Source organism: Parus major, chromosome 17, assembly GCF_001522545.3.
Source record: "Parus major isolate Abel chromosome 17, Parus_major1.1, whole genome shotgun sequence".
Classification (NCBI taxonomy): domain Eukaryota; kingdom Metazoa; phylum Chordata; class Aves; order Passeriformes; family Paridae; genus Parus; species Parus major.
This window is the reverse complement of record NC_031785.1, coordinates 2198711-2213184: the sequence shown is the minus strand read 5'-3', so window position 1 is coordinate 2213184 and position 14474 is coordinate 2198711. Positions and strand designations below refer to the sequence as shown.

General features: G+C 55.2%; 1 protein-coding gene across 6 annotated transcripts in view; it reads right to left on the bottom strand.

The window, feature by feature from the left end:
* The window catches only part of KCNT1 (potassium sodium-activated channel subfamily T member 1), a 78185-nt gene extending 64614 nt beyond the window's left edge, over positions 1-13571 (bottom strand). For 3 of the 6 annotated variants that reach the window (XR_001524401.3, XM_015645172.2, XM_015645171.2), the window contains exons 1-2: positions 13371-13571; positions 423-602 (exon numbers count right to left, since the gene is read on the bottom strand). Coding sequence is in view for 5 of the 6 variants with exons in the window: in XM_015645172.2 (XP_015500658.1) it covers positions 423-602; positions 13371-13501 (311 nt within the window). In the remaining variant the exon portion in view is untranslated. The remainder of the gene's footprint in view (positions 1-422; positions 603-13370) is intronic. The other 3 variants (XM_015645170.2, XM_015645174.2, XM_015645173.2) reach the window with 1 other exon arrangement.
* Between the last annotated feature and the right edge of the window lie 903 nt (positions 13572-14474).

Below are 14474 nucleotides of genomic sequence, written 5' to 3'. Positions count from 1 at the left end.
CATCTCTCAGCACATCTGCACCTCCCGGCACATCCAGTGCCCCAGAGCACCCAGATGTTTCCTGTGCCGCTCTCTGAGGCACCCGTGGCCTCCACCCGCCGCACGTCCCAGCGGTCCCACACTCCGCTGGATGCTCCAGCACATCCCGGCGCCCGCAGGCTCCGGTCACCGCCGTACCCCGAGCTCCGAGCCCAGCGCCGGCGGCAGCACCGCGGAGAGCTCCGCGCCGGGCGGCTCCGGCCCCGCAGCACCGCGGAGAGCTCCGCGTCCCCTCCCGCCGCTGCCGGAGGGTCCCGGCCGTGTCCCCCCCGCCCCAGGTGAGTGTCCCCATGCTCGGGCACAGTCCCAGGTCCGTGTGTCCCTCCCGGCGGGTCGGTGTCCCCGCGCCCTCCGCCCCGCCGTCCCCGCGGCGCGCCCCGAACCTGTCGTCGCTCTGGAAGGACTGGTCCCCCAGCAGCAGATCGCGGAAGCGGTACCGAGGCGGCAGAGGCAGCACCTCGGACTCCAGCTCCGTCATCTTCAGGGAGGCGATGTCCAGAATGACCCCGCTCTTGCGGCTCCCGCCGCCGTCCCCGCCGCCGCAGCCGCCGGGCGACGAGAGCCTGCGGGAGAGAAGGGGATAGCGGCAATGGGGGGGCCAAGGGGGAGCCCTGCCCCGCCCGCCCCCGCCGCCAGCCCCAGCACCTCCTCCGGGGCCGGCCCCGCCGCACCCGCACCCCCCGGCCGCGATTACATTGCGGGGCAGGCGGCCGTGCCCCCCCGGCAGAGCGCTCCCCCCGGGGGCATGGGTGGCTCGGGGCTCCCCCGGCTCAGCACCGGCGGCCAGGGCAGGGTCCCCCGGAGCGCCCCGCACAGCGGCGCCGGGCACAGGACATTTGCTGCTCAGCAGGCGAGCGACGGAGAGCAAGAGGAGCCAATGGAAAAGCCCAGTCGCCGGGAGGAAATAAAACTGCTCGCAAGATAATCGAGAGCCGACGGCCAAACCCAGATCCACCCCCAGCCTCCCCCCGCCACGAAAAGTAGGGATGGGAGGCAGGCGAGGCGATGGCTCCACAACCGTGCTGGAAGCAGAAGCACAACCTCCTCCCTGGGCTGCTGGCACTTAAATCATCTGAACAACCCCAGGATTAAATGAGAAACCGCGAAGGCTGATGACTCAGTCGCCTGTCCAGCTGCCAAGTGTCGTGGCCGGGAGATACATCACCCGTCCCTTGGCACGCCGGTGCCTCCGATCAGGGGGCGGGGGATGGCAGTGCCTGGGAGAGACCCAAGGTGATGGCTCAAAGGCAGCTGCGTGTGGCAGAGAGGAGATTAAACCAAACCAGCTCTCAGGAGGTAATTTCAGAGGGTTAAGGGCTTTCTTTGGTCTCTTTTCTCAAAGCACATTTATCAGCCAGAACGTGGGTATGCCCCTGCTGCACGCTTCAGCTCGAGCTGCCCATCACAGCACGCTGGGGTTGAACTGAAACTTCACAAAGCAGCAAAGCCATCGATTGCAGAGACCCCAAAGGCAGCGCCCCATGGCCTGATCCTCTCTGGTTTGGCTCCATCAGTGGAATTCATCCATGCCATGACAGGAGCACCGGTTTCACAGGCTCTTTGTGGGAAGAGGGAAGGACAGGGAGGGCTTGGAAAGGAGAAGCGGTGCCTCTGAGCCAATTCCTTGTCCCTCACATGGAACTTTGGTGTGTGAGGCAGCAAATAGCTGAAAGACTCCAGCTCCCATCTGATGTACTTCCAAGAGTCTCATCCAAAGCCTCTCCAACTCATCCCCAGCAGCTTCCCACAGCTTTGCCTCCAGTACACCCTGCACAAGCTAAAGACAGGCAAAAGAGCTCCCAGCAGCTGGATGCTGAACTGGCACTGAGCACATATCCAGGGATTTGCTGCAGGGACGGGAGCTGAGGCTCCTCAGATCATTTTCTATCTTTAACAACTCACGCCCCTGTAAATCAGCTCCCAGCTGACCAGATTCCAAAGTCCTGCTCAGCTGTTGTTCCCGAGTTTCCAGAAGAGCGATTGGCATGCAGAATTTCTGCTGAACACAGCCCCAGAAGACAGCCCAGCCCTTCAGATGGTTCTCATTGATGTTATTTGCCACTTAATTCTATCCCCCCCAGAGTTGTTCAGTTCCTTTTAGCTGCCATATGCACGGTGCAGCCAAGGCTCTGCACTGACTAATGCATCTGTGCAGGGCCTTGGGCACCAGGGAGGTTATTCTATGCTACTCATTGATCCAAAACTTGGTCTTTAAGATAAATCAAGCCAAACTCCTGTCAACTCAAACACTCCCTCTGGATCAAGCCAGAGAAATACTGAAGTTTGCTGACCACCTCTAGCTCATGTTGCAAAGGAGGATTCAACATTAAGCACAAAAAAAAAAGCCACAATTACATCTTTCCTCTTAGAGCTTAACTGTGATGAATTAGGCCAAAACACGCTGTTTCTAGGCCATCAGGACAGCATTCTGAAACTCAAATTTCAGCGTGAGAAAATGCAATTTTTAAAAATTATCCACTCTCTTATTATAACAATGGTTTAAAGTGGGGAGCCAGGTGCCTGGCTCCAAATGGGGGTGATTATAATTGCGTTTGAAGGAGACTGTCACACCCAGTGCTCTCCAGTGATTATGAAGTGCCTGTTTAAAGGAGCACCTTGTTTCCATTCCCAGAGGCTGCACAGCCATGGACAAACAGCCTGCCATGTGGAAAGGGCACCTTTACCCACAGCTGCCACCCTGTCTGACACTCCACAGCTCCTGTGGGTCTGGACAGGCAGGGCCATCCTTACCCTGCACCCTCTGGGGGCTGTGGAGGCTCCCAGCTATTCCCAGCCGTTCTCCTGGATATCAAACACTCATCCTTTGGGGTTTGGGTGCTGCTTGCCTTTTTTAATTCCACGTGATTCTTATCCAGCTCAATTAATCCATCTCTCCTGGACTCAGATCATGAAACAAAGCAAATATTTACCACTGTCCTCTATCAGCATTTAGAAATGCTGTAGTAAAATCCAATTATATCAGTAGCTCTGGAAACACAATTTCTGCTATTTGCATCTGAGTTTCTTCTCCCATTGGCAGTAGCAGCTACACTTCAAATGCATTTTCTCTTATTCTTGCATACAAGATCATTCAGAATTTTAAAATTTTGGCACGTTTGTTTATTCTGGATGAAGCTTCACTACAAGAAATACTGCATTCACTTGTTTCTTAAAATGTCTTTATCAATTGCACGGTGACTTTGAGATGTTGCACATCGATGTCTTAGAGAAAAGTGCTCCTGTACTGCACACAAATCTCCTGACACTGGCACTGAGGATTTACAACATCTCCTCCCAAACACAGGGATCCTGAGCTATGGAAATGCCACAGCAACCTGGCTACTTCTTCAAAGCTGTAGTGGTATAAAATAAAAAATTCATGAACAAGCTCATTTATTGCATAGTCTTCAAATACTACCAAAAAAAAAATAAAAAAAAAGAAATAACCCTGGAGTGGTTGATAGCTAAATACAGATCTGCAGCTTTATTTTTATCATCCCTTTCCTTCCTTCCTCCAGAACCATGTACCACTAAAAAAGCGCTCTGCAATCAGCATATGGAAACCTCAACACTCTTCCACTCTCTGGCTACGGCAGCGTCTCTCCCCCAGCTTGGCCAGCTCCCCGCAGCCGTGGGGAGGGGGACACAGCCCTGGGAACCCTGGAGCTGTGGAAGCCCAGCAGGGCCCATCACTGCTCAGCAAACACAGGAGCCCCAGGGCAGCGCTGCCTTGGGATCCTCAAACCTTTCCTGTGCCTGGGCTGGGCCCAGCCACGTCCTTCCCTCGCTGCTTCCTCTGCTGTGGGAGCTGTTTGTGAGGAACAGGATTCCCAGAGTGTCCAGCCCTTTCCCAGCAAGGGATCACCCCTGTTTCTGCCTGTCCCAGCTCTGGGAGCACACACAAATTCTTTTAAAAGCTGACTCAACCCCAGTACTCAAGAAATGAAGCAACCAGGACTCTCTGCTGGAGAAACAACCCCTCAGGGTGAGGCTCTCCCAGTCCCACTGGGAATTTTGGAGGCTGTGGACACCAGATTCCTCAGGAAAACCACCCAGCCTCTAGTGACAGGGTGCTGCAGCACACAGGGATAACACCAGGCTCATGATTCACACCAACCCACCGCCACAAATCTTAAACCTAAACAGATTATTGAACTAAACACTCAGGGGAGCCTGGCTGCTGGCAGCTCGGTGCCCTGGGGATGGAAATGCTGGCACAAAACCGGAGCTCAGTGGGGCTCTGTGGTGCCACTGCAGCTCCTCAGAGCTCCCCACACCCAAGAGGCAGCCTTGCCTCAGAGGAAAATCCACATACAGGGAGCTTCTTGTAAGGAATATTAAGATTTCCATTATTATTTTTAACTCTGTCTGTCAAAGAAGAGGAAGGACACAAGCCAAGTTCCTCCTCTGCTTCCTTGCACTCTGCACACCACAAAAACCACAGAGCATCTTCCTGCTTCCCACCACAAACCAGTCCCAAACCGCTCGGGTCACCCCAGACCCCACACTGGTGCTGTGGGATGGAACTGCCCAGACCTGCCAGGCACCAGCAGGAGCTCCAGAGCTCTCAGTGGTGCCTCTGCTCTGGCAGCACCAAGAGTTACTGGAGGACACGCTGTTCCTCTCCTCCTGCGGCCTGGGGTGTGCACACAGAACAGGTGAATTACATTTGGGGCAAGTTCTTGCATAACCTCCAGTCTGAGCCTCTCCTGTCCCACTCCAAGCTGTAAAAGGAGCCAGAGGCACAAGGTCCTGCTGGCAGCCATCTGTTCCAACTCCATCCTTCCCCCAGGAGCATGGCCAGGGAGTCTGGATGTGCCGCCAGGAAAGCCAGTGCCTCGTGTCCAACACCAACATCCCCTCCTCAGGCAAAGCCACTTCTCTTCAGCTTTTGGGACCCAGCACTCCCTGCAACAGCACGGGCAGCTGCTGCTGTGCCTCCTGTCACCTCCAAGGGGATGGAAAGGACAATTCCTGGCTGAAACAGTGGAGCAGGAATCACACACGGGGTCTGACCTTTCTCTTGCTGTTGGCACCGACACAGGACACAATCTGCTGGCAGAACCCAAGCTTTGGGCAGCAAACAGGCCCTGGCTGGGCAGGAGCCTCCAGCTGCTCTCTGCTGGCCCAGACCATGGCAGGGTGAGAGTATCTGCATTGCACCCAAGGGCTGGGATCCTTCTCCAGAGGCTCCTTGGGGCCAGGCTGCTCCAGCACAGAGAGGGCTCTGCCACGTCCTGCCCTCCCTGACCCAGCCATGGCTGCAGAGTCTGCTCCTGCATCTCGGCCCATCCTCAGCAAGCCCAGCCACCACCAGGCTCTCCGAGCCTCTCCAGGGAACCAAACCATTCAGGAAATGCTCCCCTTTCTTTTCCTATAGTTATTTAAATATATACAATCATCTCGTGTTTGTTTCTCCTCCCACAGCTCTTCTGGTTACCAGGTTACAGTTGTTCTGCCCTCTCTTTTTGGTTTGGGGATTTTTTTCCCCTCTGAGTGACATCCCTGTGGGGTCTCCTAATGGCTGGAGTGCGTGGGGACACAGGTTTGGTCCCTAGAGCCAGGCTGAAAGGCAGCACATCCCTCCCTCACAGCCCCTGCAGCACGGAGGGGTGGCAGAGCTGGCACAGCACAGCCGAGGAGAGGGCACGGAGCAGGCAGGGAGGGAAGGCAGCAGCTCTGCACTCGTGTGTGGCTGAGCACATGTGCAGGACAGGTCCCACCACACACCAGTGCAGCATCCCCCTGCCCAGGCATCGCCCTCCCTCCCAGCCCTGCAGGGACACCCCCATGGAAGAGCTGGGGTGCTCATTTCAGAGCTGTTTCTCTCTGTGAGCAGCAGCCAAGTCTGATGGTTCTGAACTGGCTTGTTGAGGAAGAGCTCCAAATTCTCATCCCACCATCCCCTCTCCCTCCCCAGAGGTCTCACAGGGACTCACAGTCACCACTCATTGAGACACCAGCATTCCTACAATGGTTGTAGGTTTAATAATTTAATAATTTCTTGATTCAAAGAGTTTAAAGAGCTCTGAGGGATGTGAACAGGCCCATCCCAACACCCAAGTCATTATTTCCATGTAGCTCGAGCAGCTTTGGCTCAAGTCCTGCTTTTGGGTACAACAGCTGCAGAACATGCACTCACACATCTCTCGATGTACACACACTCACAATGTATGGAGCTCTCAGTCTCCCAGATTAAATCCCTGCATCCAAATTCTCATCTCCACAGACAGCTGGACTGTCCACGTCAGGAGCTGCTGCTGCTCAGAACTTCTCCAGAAGCGCCGAGCCCTGTGACAAATCCATCCATCGCTTCGCTTCCAACAAGCACAGGCAATTTAGCACCACAGGCCTCACGGAGAAATTAGCATTTTGTGTGTTTCACGTGGAAAATGAACAGGAAGAGTGAGTCAGTGCAAAGCTCCACGTGGAAAATGAACAGGAAGAGTGAGTCAGTGCAAAGCTCCACAAGCCTTTCCCTGCTGGCAAATGCTATTTTCTAGAAGATAAAAGTAGAAATTGTCACTTCCAGGTCCAGAGCCGCTCTTCTCACTCGACAGCCCTGTGTTAGCAGTTGAGCCCCACATCCCCCCATCCCTCCTGGCCCCATGTACACGAAGGTTTTGTGTGGCAGGGTAGAGCTCAGGAGGCACAGGAGGCCTTTTCCCTCTTCTCTGACCCCACAGCAGCACGTGGAGCACACGAGTGGCAGCTCAGCATCCCCAGCCCCAGTGAAATTTCCCATTGCTGGCCCTCCCAGGGAGGAGAGATCCAGTGAGAGCGAGCCACAGGCATTCCCTTTTTCCAGAGATCCCTTCTGGAAGGGCTGACAGTGCTGGGGGGTTCCCCAGCACAAAGGCAAACAAGCCTTTCACACCATGCTGATGTGCCTGGTGACTGCAAAGCCCAGCTAACACCTGGAAAAGGAGGGAAGGAAAGCACATCCTGCACATTCCTGGCAGGTGAAAGGACCAGCTCCTGCTCCTCAGGCCTGGGCTGGGGCCTCCTCATCTCTTTAATCAGAAAAACCAACCTGGAGTAGTGCAAGGTCTGGTGGAACCAACCTGAGCTATGTGGTTGTCCTGGCAAATTGGGGAAGAATTTCTATGGGAGGTTCCCTGCCCATGGCTGGGGTTGGAACTGGATGATCTTTAAGGTTCCCTCAGCCCAAATCCTTCTGTGGTTCTATAACTTGCAACCAGCCTATTCTACTGTGTATGTATGCAAATGAAATGCAAATTAGCTCAGCTGATCACTTGCAGCACAACACACCGAGCCTGCTTGGCTAAGGACACAGCTCTGCTCCCCATCCCAACATCCTTGGGCAAAGGGCCCCGAGGGCCTCATTGCCAGCATCTCATCCAGGAACAGCCTCTGGAGAAAGGGAAATCCCAAACTCAGCCTGCAGAGCCAAGGTCACCAACCCTGCCCAGAAATTCCTGACTCAGCCATCTCCAGCTATTTATGGATGGCACCAGGCCCCATCTCTGCTGTGGGAGCTGTTTGTGAGGAACAGGATTCCCAGAGTGTCCAGCCCTTTCCCAGCAAGGGATCACCCCTTTTTCTGCCTGTCCCAGCTCTGGGAGCACACACAAATTCTTTTAAAAGCTGACTCAACCCCAGTACTCAAGAAATGAAGCAACCAGGACTCTCTGCTGGAGAAACAACCCCTTGGGGTGAGGCTCTCCCAGTCCCACTGGGAATTTTGGAGGCTGTGGACACCAGATTCCTCAGGAAAACCACCCAGCCTCTAGTGACAGGGTGCTGCAGCACACAGGGATAACACCAGGCTCATGATTCACACCAACCCACCGCCACAAATCTTAAACCTAAACAGATTATTGAACAATTCCCTTTCCACAACCTCCAGAGCTGTTCCTGGAGAGCCAATGGCCAACCCTGCACTCTTGCCTGTGTCTGTGATCCCAAGGGACACAATCCTGGCAATATCCCACTCCTCCCCACCCCAAGCTGTGACATCCTCTGCCACCTTTGTCAGTGCCAAATAGCTTTCAGGCTCATGTGAAAATAAAAAGGCTGCAAGATCAGGAAAGTGCTAATTCTTGCTAATAAACTGCTGGGAAAATCCTCCCTTCTGCCCAGCCCCAACCTGCCACAAGCAGCAAGGGTTGGAGCATGGAGAAAAAGAACTTCTTTATGCTCCAGACTCCTGCAGAACAGTCCCTGCTATGGAAGCAGAAGATAATAGAGGGACGTGGGAGGAGGAAGAATCTTTTCACACTGTTGAAAAATACAAAGTCTTGCCGAAGTAAACCCCAAGAGGCAGATTTGTCACCACACCTGCCAGGCCAGGATGTGATGGGATGAAGGGGAGGTGTCTCCTGGGTTGGAAGGCAGGAGACAGAGAGGGAACAAGGAAGAAAACATCAGTGGGTCCCACAAGGCTCTCCTGGCATGGCTTAGAAGGGATGGGGATGACTGCAAATTATCCAGTGGAGCCAAGCCAGACTGTAAACAGTGGCACTGACCGACCTGGTGATAAAATGTCAGACAAAAATTAGCATCAATAAATTCCAGCTGATCCAAAGGGAGAGAGGTGTGATCATCTTCCCACACAGGCACAGACAGGTCTGCAAATCAGCTCTCAGAAAAGAGCCAGAGTCACAGCAGATGATGCCACAGAGCAAACAGCTCTCAGTGGTGGTCACAACCCCAAATTTTAAGGATTTTCATTGCAGATAAGCCCAATATGGAGTCACACACACTTCTGGTTCCCCTCCTCAGAGATGAAGGGCACCAGAGACAAGCATGGGTTATAAAGAGTTTTGTGCAAGGCAAGGCCAAATACATCAGGAAGAGACTCCAGCCTGGAAAGAGATGTGATGAGAAGGAGATAAAATCAGAGAGGAGAACCAGGGAGCAAGAACATCACAGGAGCTGCACAGGGGAATCACAGGGCAGCAGCTCAGAGGAACAGCAGCGTGTTCTGTCCCAGAGCAGCCACATCCCAGAGCTCCCAGCTTCTTTGGGAACCAGAAAGCACCGATGGCTTCAAGAGGGAGCAGGTGAATCCCTAGGGAAGCATCCATCCAGCCACTGGTACAACCTCCAGCGCTGGGAAGGGCTGTTCTGTCCTGCCCTCTGTCCCTGCCAAGGACTCACACGATGCTTTGGGTTGGAAATCCCACCTCATTCCCATGGCAGGGACACCTCCCACCATCCCAGGCTGCTCCCAGCCCCATCCAGCCTGGCCTTGGGCACTTCCAGGGATCCAGGGACACCCACAGCTGCTCTGGGCACCCTGTGCCAGCCCCTCCCAGGGAAGGATTTCTTCCTCAGATCCCATCTAAAACCTTCCCTCCTTCAGTTTCTGCCACTGGGCACTTTCAAAGGACACCAGGCCGGAGGCACCTGCACTCAGGGCCCGCCTGGCTCCTGGCCTGGTTTTATTCATGAGAAGGATGAATGAGATGTTCCACACTCCAGCCCAGCCTGGCAGGGATGCAAGAGAAACCTTCACAGGCTCCAAAACAAATTGCGTGCAGCCCTCGGGAAGCAGGCGTGGGGGTCAGGGAGAGGTTGCTGCAGGAGGACTGGGAGGATCCAAATAGATGCTGTAAATATTTTTGCAGAGCAGAGAGAGCCCTGAGCACAGGCAGTGACCTACTTTGCTGTTCTCCAGTGAAGGGTGACACAGCCGTGCCAGAGCCCAAGGGCAGCTCCTAAGGAGGACATTCAGCACACTGAGAGTTCTTTTAGGAACAGAACAGTGGGGAAGGGTCCCAAAACCTCTTCCCACTGAGCCTGGTGTGCTGGTGGGTTCTCCCCTGCAGCAGTCCAGAGACTCACACTTCCCTTCCCTAACCTCCTGAGGAAAACAACAGCAGAATTTGATCTCATCTCTGCTACATAAACACCCAGAAAATACAGGATGTTTGGCCCTGTAGTTTTATGGCTGCCTGTGGCAATTTCTCCTGGAACAGCAAGGCCTGGATGCCCATGGGCAGCCAAAGCAACAGTTGTTGCAATCCACAAGGCTGACTTTCTGGAAGCTGATAAATGTCCAGGCTAGTAATCTCGCCTGGAGGAACTGATTACTAATTAGCTACAGAGTCTGCTTCAGTGCAAGCTCTGCCAAAGAAGCATCTTCTCATTCATTTCCAGAAAATTGAAAACTTTAGAGATAACAACAGGCTGTCAGCTGCAGGGACCATCCTTGAGCTAAACTGAGACAGTTCCTTGGATTCATCTAACGATTAGCAGGAAAAGCCATGGGAGAGCCATCCTGGGCCTGGATGAGTGCTCACACTTGGCAAGAATCCCATTCAATCAATGCTTTTTTTCTTTTCTCCTGCCCTTGGACTCAGGCAGAGACTTTAACCCATGGCAGAAGGTGCCTATGGGCATTTTTGACCTGGTTGTCACTGCTCCAAATCTTGCTGTGATTTCTAGGGCCATAAGACCACCCTGAGCACAGCCCATGCCAAACGCAGCCCCCTGGAGCTGACATTGCCCAGGAACATCCCGAGCCTGGCAGGCTGCTCCTGTCCTGCCCCCAAGCTCAGCCTCTCTGGCACTGGAGCAGCTGGGACCCACCTTCCCTCCACATCCCGCTCCCAAATCCCTGCTCCCACAGGCTGCAAACAGCAGCAGCCACACAGATCCCCCAAGAGATCCATTTAGAGCAGACAGGAGAAAAGCCACCTACGTCTAAGGCACAGCCATGACCTTCCCAAGCTGCTGCTCCAGGTGCGCCGCCGCCTTCCAGCTTCTCCTTCTCAGACCAGCCATAGGAGCAGCAGGCAGGGGATGGAAAATCCGAGCCTCCTCCCACCCATGCCTGCCTCTCCCCGACTCGGGCAGGATATTTTTGTGTGAGTCCTTCCATCTGGCTGCCCATCCATCACTCATGCCCGCAGTGCCCTTACATGGGCAAGGAAGCGCAGCCGCTGGCCGGAGGAAATCCTCAGTTCCCCAAAGTGACAGGCTGGATCCTTGTGCAAACATTTACCCAGATTTCCCACGAGGTAGGAAAGCGAAATTTAGGCTCTTTGTACCCTCTGGGTGCCAGAAATGTGTATTTACTCTCCAAACAAACTCTCAAGTGCTTTTACAATTAACCCTTTGCTTTCTGCCTGTGGGGGACTTTCAAGACCGTTGTCCCCTTATAAAGAGGGCCAGAAGGAAGTTCACAGACGTTCCCACACACATCTCTACACTCAGGAAACTGAGAAGATGGATTTTCCTCTTTGACAGCTTTTAAACCAGCTCTAGATTTGCTAAGTGAAGGGATAATTGAGCTTTCCACTTATTTCAGTAGGGTCAGCCCAGCTGAGGTCCCTTGAACATTTAGCAGGAGGCTCAGTGAACACGTTCCACATCTTTGCTGCTCTATCCTGGCTCTCAGATCCCTCACACGCACCTCTGGTGACAGCTCTGCTTGTCTGCCATCACACCTACAGCCCCACACCTGGAAGTGACAGAGAGGAGACAAGAGGATGGTGTCAGACTGCTGAGCCCTGGTGTGCCCGGGGGCTGTGCACAAATCCCACGGCAGCCTGGAGAGGAGGGGAGGGGAGGGAGAAACTCTGCTAGCAGGCAGAGGCTGAGAGACAGCAGGTGGGTAAATGTGGATGATCATCCCTTGCCAGGATTTGCGCCCCCAGCCTGGGCTGCAGAAGAGGAAAGCAAACAAGAGATCAGCCCTGATGGTCTGATGGTGCTCGCTGTGCTCCTGCCCTTTCTCCTTAGCCTGTAAAAGCCCTTTTCTGCTTCTTCAGCTGATCAGCTCTGAAAAAGTGCATTAGGCACCAGTCTGCTCCGAGCTGGGGAAACTGCCGAGTCCTGAGGGCTCCAGGCAGCTTGTTTAACATCTCCAGAAGGGCAGCAAAGGGCTGAGCACAAGGGCAGGCAAGACAAGCCATGGAAAGTAATGGCATTTCAACCTCTCCGGAGCCTGAGGGGGTTAGAAACACATCGAGCTGTAGAGCAATAATTAGGAAACCAAGTTCCTCTATCCAGATTGAAAGAGACAGGCAGGAGGATGTTTGGGCAAGGATTTTGTAGTGCATTAGATGAGGATAAATGACCCTGGGCAGGGCTGCAGTGTCAGTAATGAGGAGCAACTCCTCGTCTTCCCGTAAGCTTGGAGCTGGAAACCTCCGGGAGATGTTGTCTCCAACCAGATCCCTGATCTTCACAGACACAATAACCTCCTCAAGGGTGTCATTTCTGCAGACACAACAAGCACAGCTGCAAAATGAGGCACTTTTAGGGCTGGGGAAAGCACCACCCTGCTGAGCCCAAAGTGGTGTTACCCAGAGTTGGGGGTCCTGAGGCACCACTGAGCCTTGGATACATTTGGCATCATGTCACTGACAGAGAGAAGGTAATAACGGGGGTCTTAACCCTAAAAAACAATATTCTGGGATTTTATTAATTACCCACTCAGTGGCAATGTACTGAGAGTTAAAGAACAGACTGCTTCTTCTTTTTTTCATTCAGGTTTTTAGGAATAAAAAGATCTTTTCCCTAAATCATGGCAAGCAAATGAAGACATAGAAAATCCCAGCTGGGCAGCCCAGGGCACAAACCCAGCTAAGGTTCTTATCTGCCAAGCATGAATTGATACACACAATTCATCTACACATTACAGCTGGCATTTGATGAGTGTGACAGTCAGAAGAGCCATACTAGTAAATTTAATCAGAATAATGACAATACACGGCATTTTTCAGGAAAAACTGGGATACTTCAGCAAGGACCACTTGTGAGAAACAGATGCTGCTGCCAGGCACAAGAGGATGGTGGCACTGAGTCCCCCTCACCTCAAGCAGCTCTTCCCCTCCCTCACACTGGACATTGTAACTCTGGCACAGAACCAGCCCAAAAATGGAGCAGGGGCTGGGCAGACCTACAGGAATGTGCCTTTTTCCTGGGTGTATTTTAGCCCCTCGGCTTTGGGGGGCTCCAGGGCTCAGCCAAGCACTGCCTCACCCTCACACCCCAGAGCACAGCCTCGGTCCGAGCTGGGCTGGGCAGAGGGATCAGCACGGACCCTCTTCCCATGCAAGATGTGACTGCTCGGGGGTCTCCAAGCGCCCCTTCCCCGTACACGAGCAGCTCCCGACCAGGGGCTGCGCCCACAGGGGCACTCGCAGGGACCCCGGCCAGGCCTGGAAGTGCCTCAGAAACTTTCCTCCAGCCTCGGGGCACGGGGAGAGCGGTGGGGATGGGGACGGGGGTCCCGCCGGCTGCCCCCGACAGGGGAAGGGGCTCCTCGGCCGCAGCGGGAGCTCCGCGCTCCAGCACGACGGCAGCCCCGGGGACCCTCCCGGCCCCGCACCCGCTACCTGTGGGTACCCCGGTACCTGTGGGCGCTGCCATCGTCGTAGACGAAGGAGCTGTTGGTGTAGCACTCGGAGCAGACCGGCCGCCCCTCGGCCGGCCCCGCCGGTTTGTAGATCCCCTGGAGGCTCCGCTCCTCGCCCGAGAACGGCATCGGCGCGGCGGCGCGGGGGCCCGGAGCGGCGAGGCGGGGCAGAGCATGGGAGCCCCGAGCTGCCGGGGGCACGGGCCGGGGGCTGCCGGCCTCGGGCAGAGCCAGCGCCGCCGTCCCGCTGCCGGGGCCGCTGCCGGGGCCGCTGCCGGCCGCCCATCACGGCGCGCCCCGCAGCCGCCGCCGCGGCAGCCCGCGGGCCGCTCCGGAGCTCCGCATGCCGGCACCGGGCGGCACCGCGGGGAGCCCGGCGGGGAGCGGGCGGCAACAGGTGCGGGATGCTCGGGGATGGGCGGGGATGGGCGAGGCGGGGCCGCACCGGGAGGGGCCGGGCTCCGCCCAACGCGCACCGGCGGCCGCGCTCGCCTCCTCCCCCGGAGCTGCCCCCGCCGGCCCCCGCCACCCCCGGGCTGGGGCAGCAGCCGGTGACCCCCCCGCGGTCCCCGTCCCTTCGCCTCTGGCCTCTGTCAGCACGACCTTTTTGTTGCTTGCTTTATTTTCCTTTTTCCTCTCCTTTTTCCTTTCCGTTTTCCTCTCCTTTTCCCCTATCTTTTCCCTGCCATTTCCTCTTCCCCTTTCCTTTCTCCTTTCGCTTTTTCCTTTCCTTTCTTCCTTTCCTTTTCTATTTTTTCCCCCTTTTCTTGTTTATTTCCTTTTTATTTGGTTGGATTATTTTTTTTCCCACTACCCACACAAATATTTGTATTAAGCGCTGCTGCGCCTCGGGGTTGTGCCGAAAGCAAACAGCGCGGCCAAGCCCCGGGAATTCCTGTGCCGTGCTGCGCGGCCGGGCCGGGAGCGTTGATCTTCCCGGGGAGCCCTGCTGCAATAACACGGCCCCGCTGGGGAATGGACCCGAGCCCAGGGACAGCGTGGGCAGCCTGGAAACGAGCCAGCCGCCTCCAGGAAAGGGTTAACGGGGTGGGCTCCAAGGTGCCTTCCCTCCCCTCCAAGCTCAGCCCCGTGTGCCAGGAGG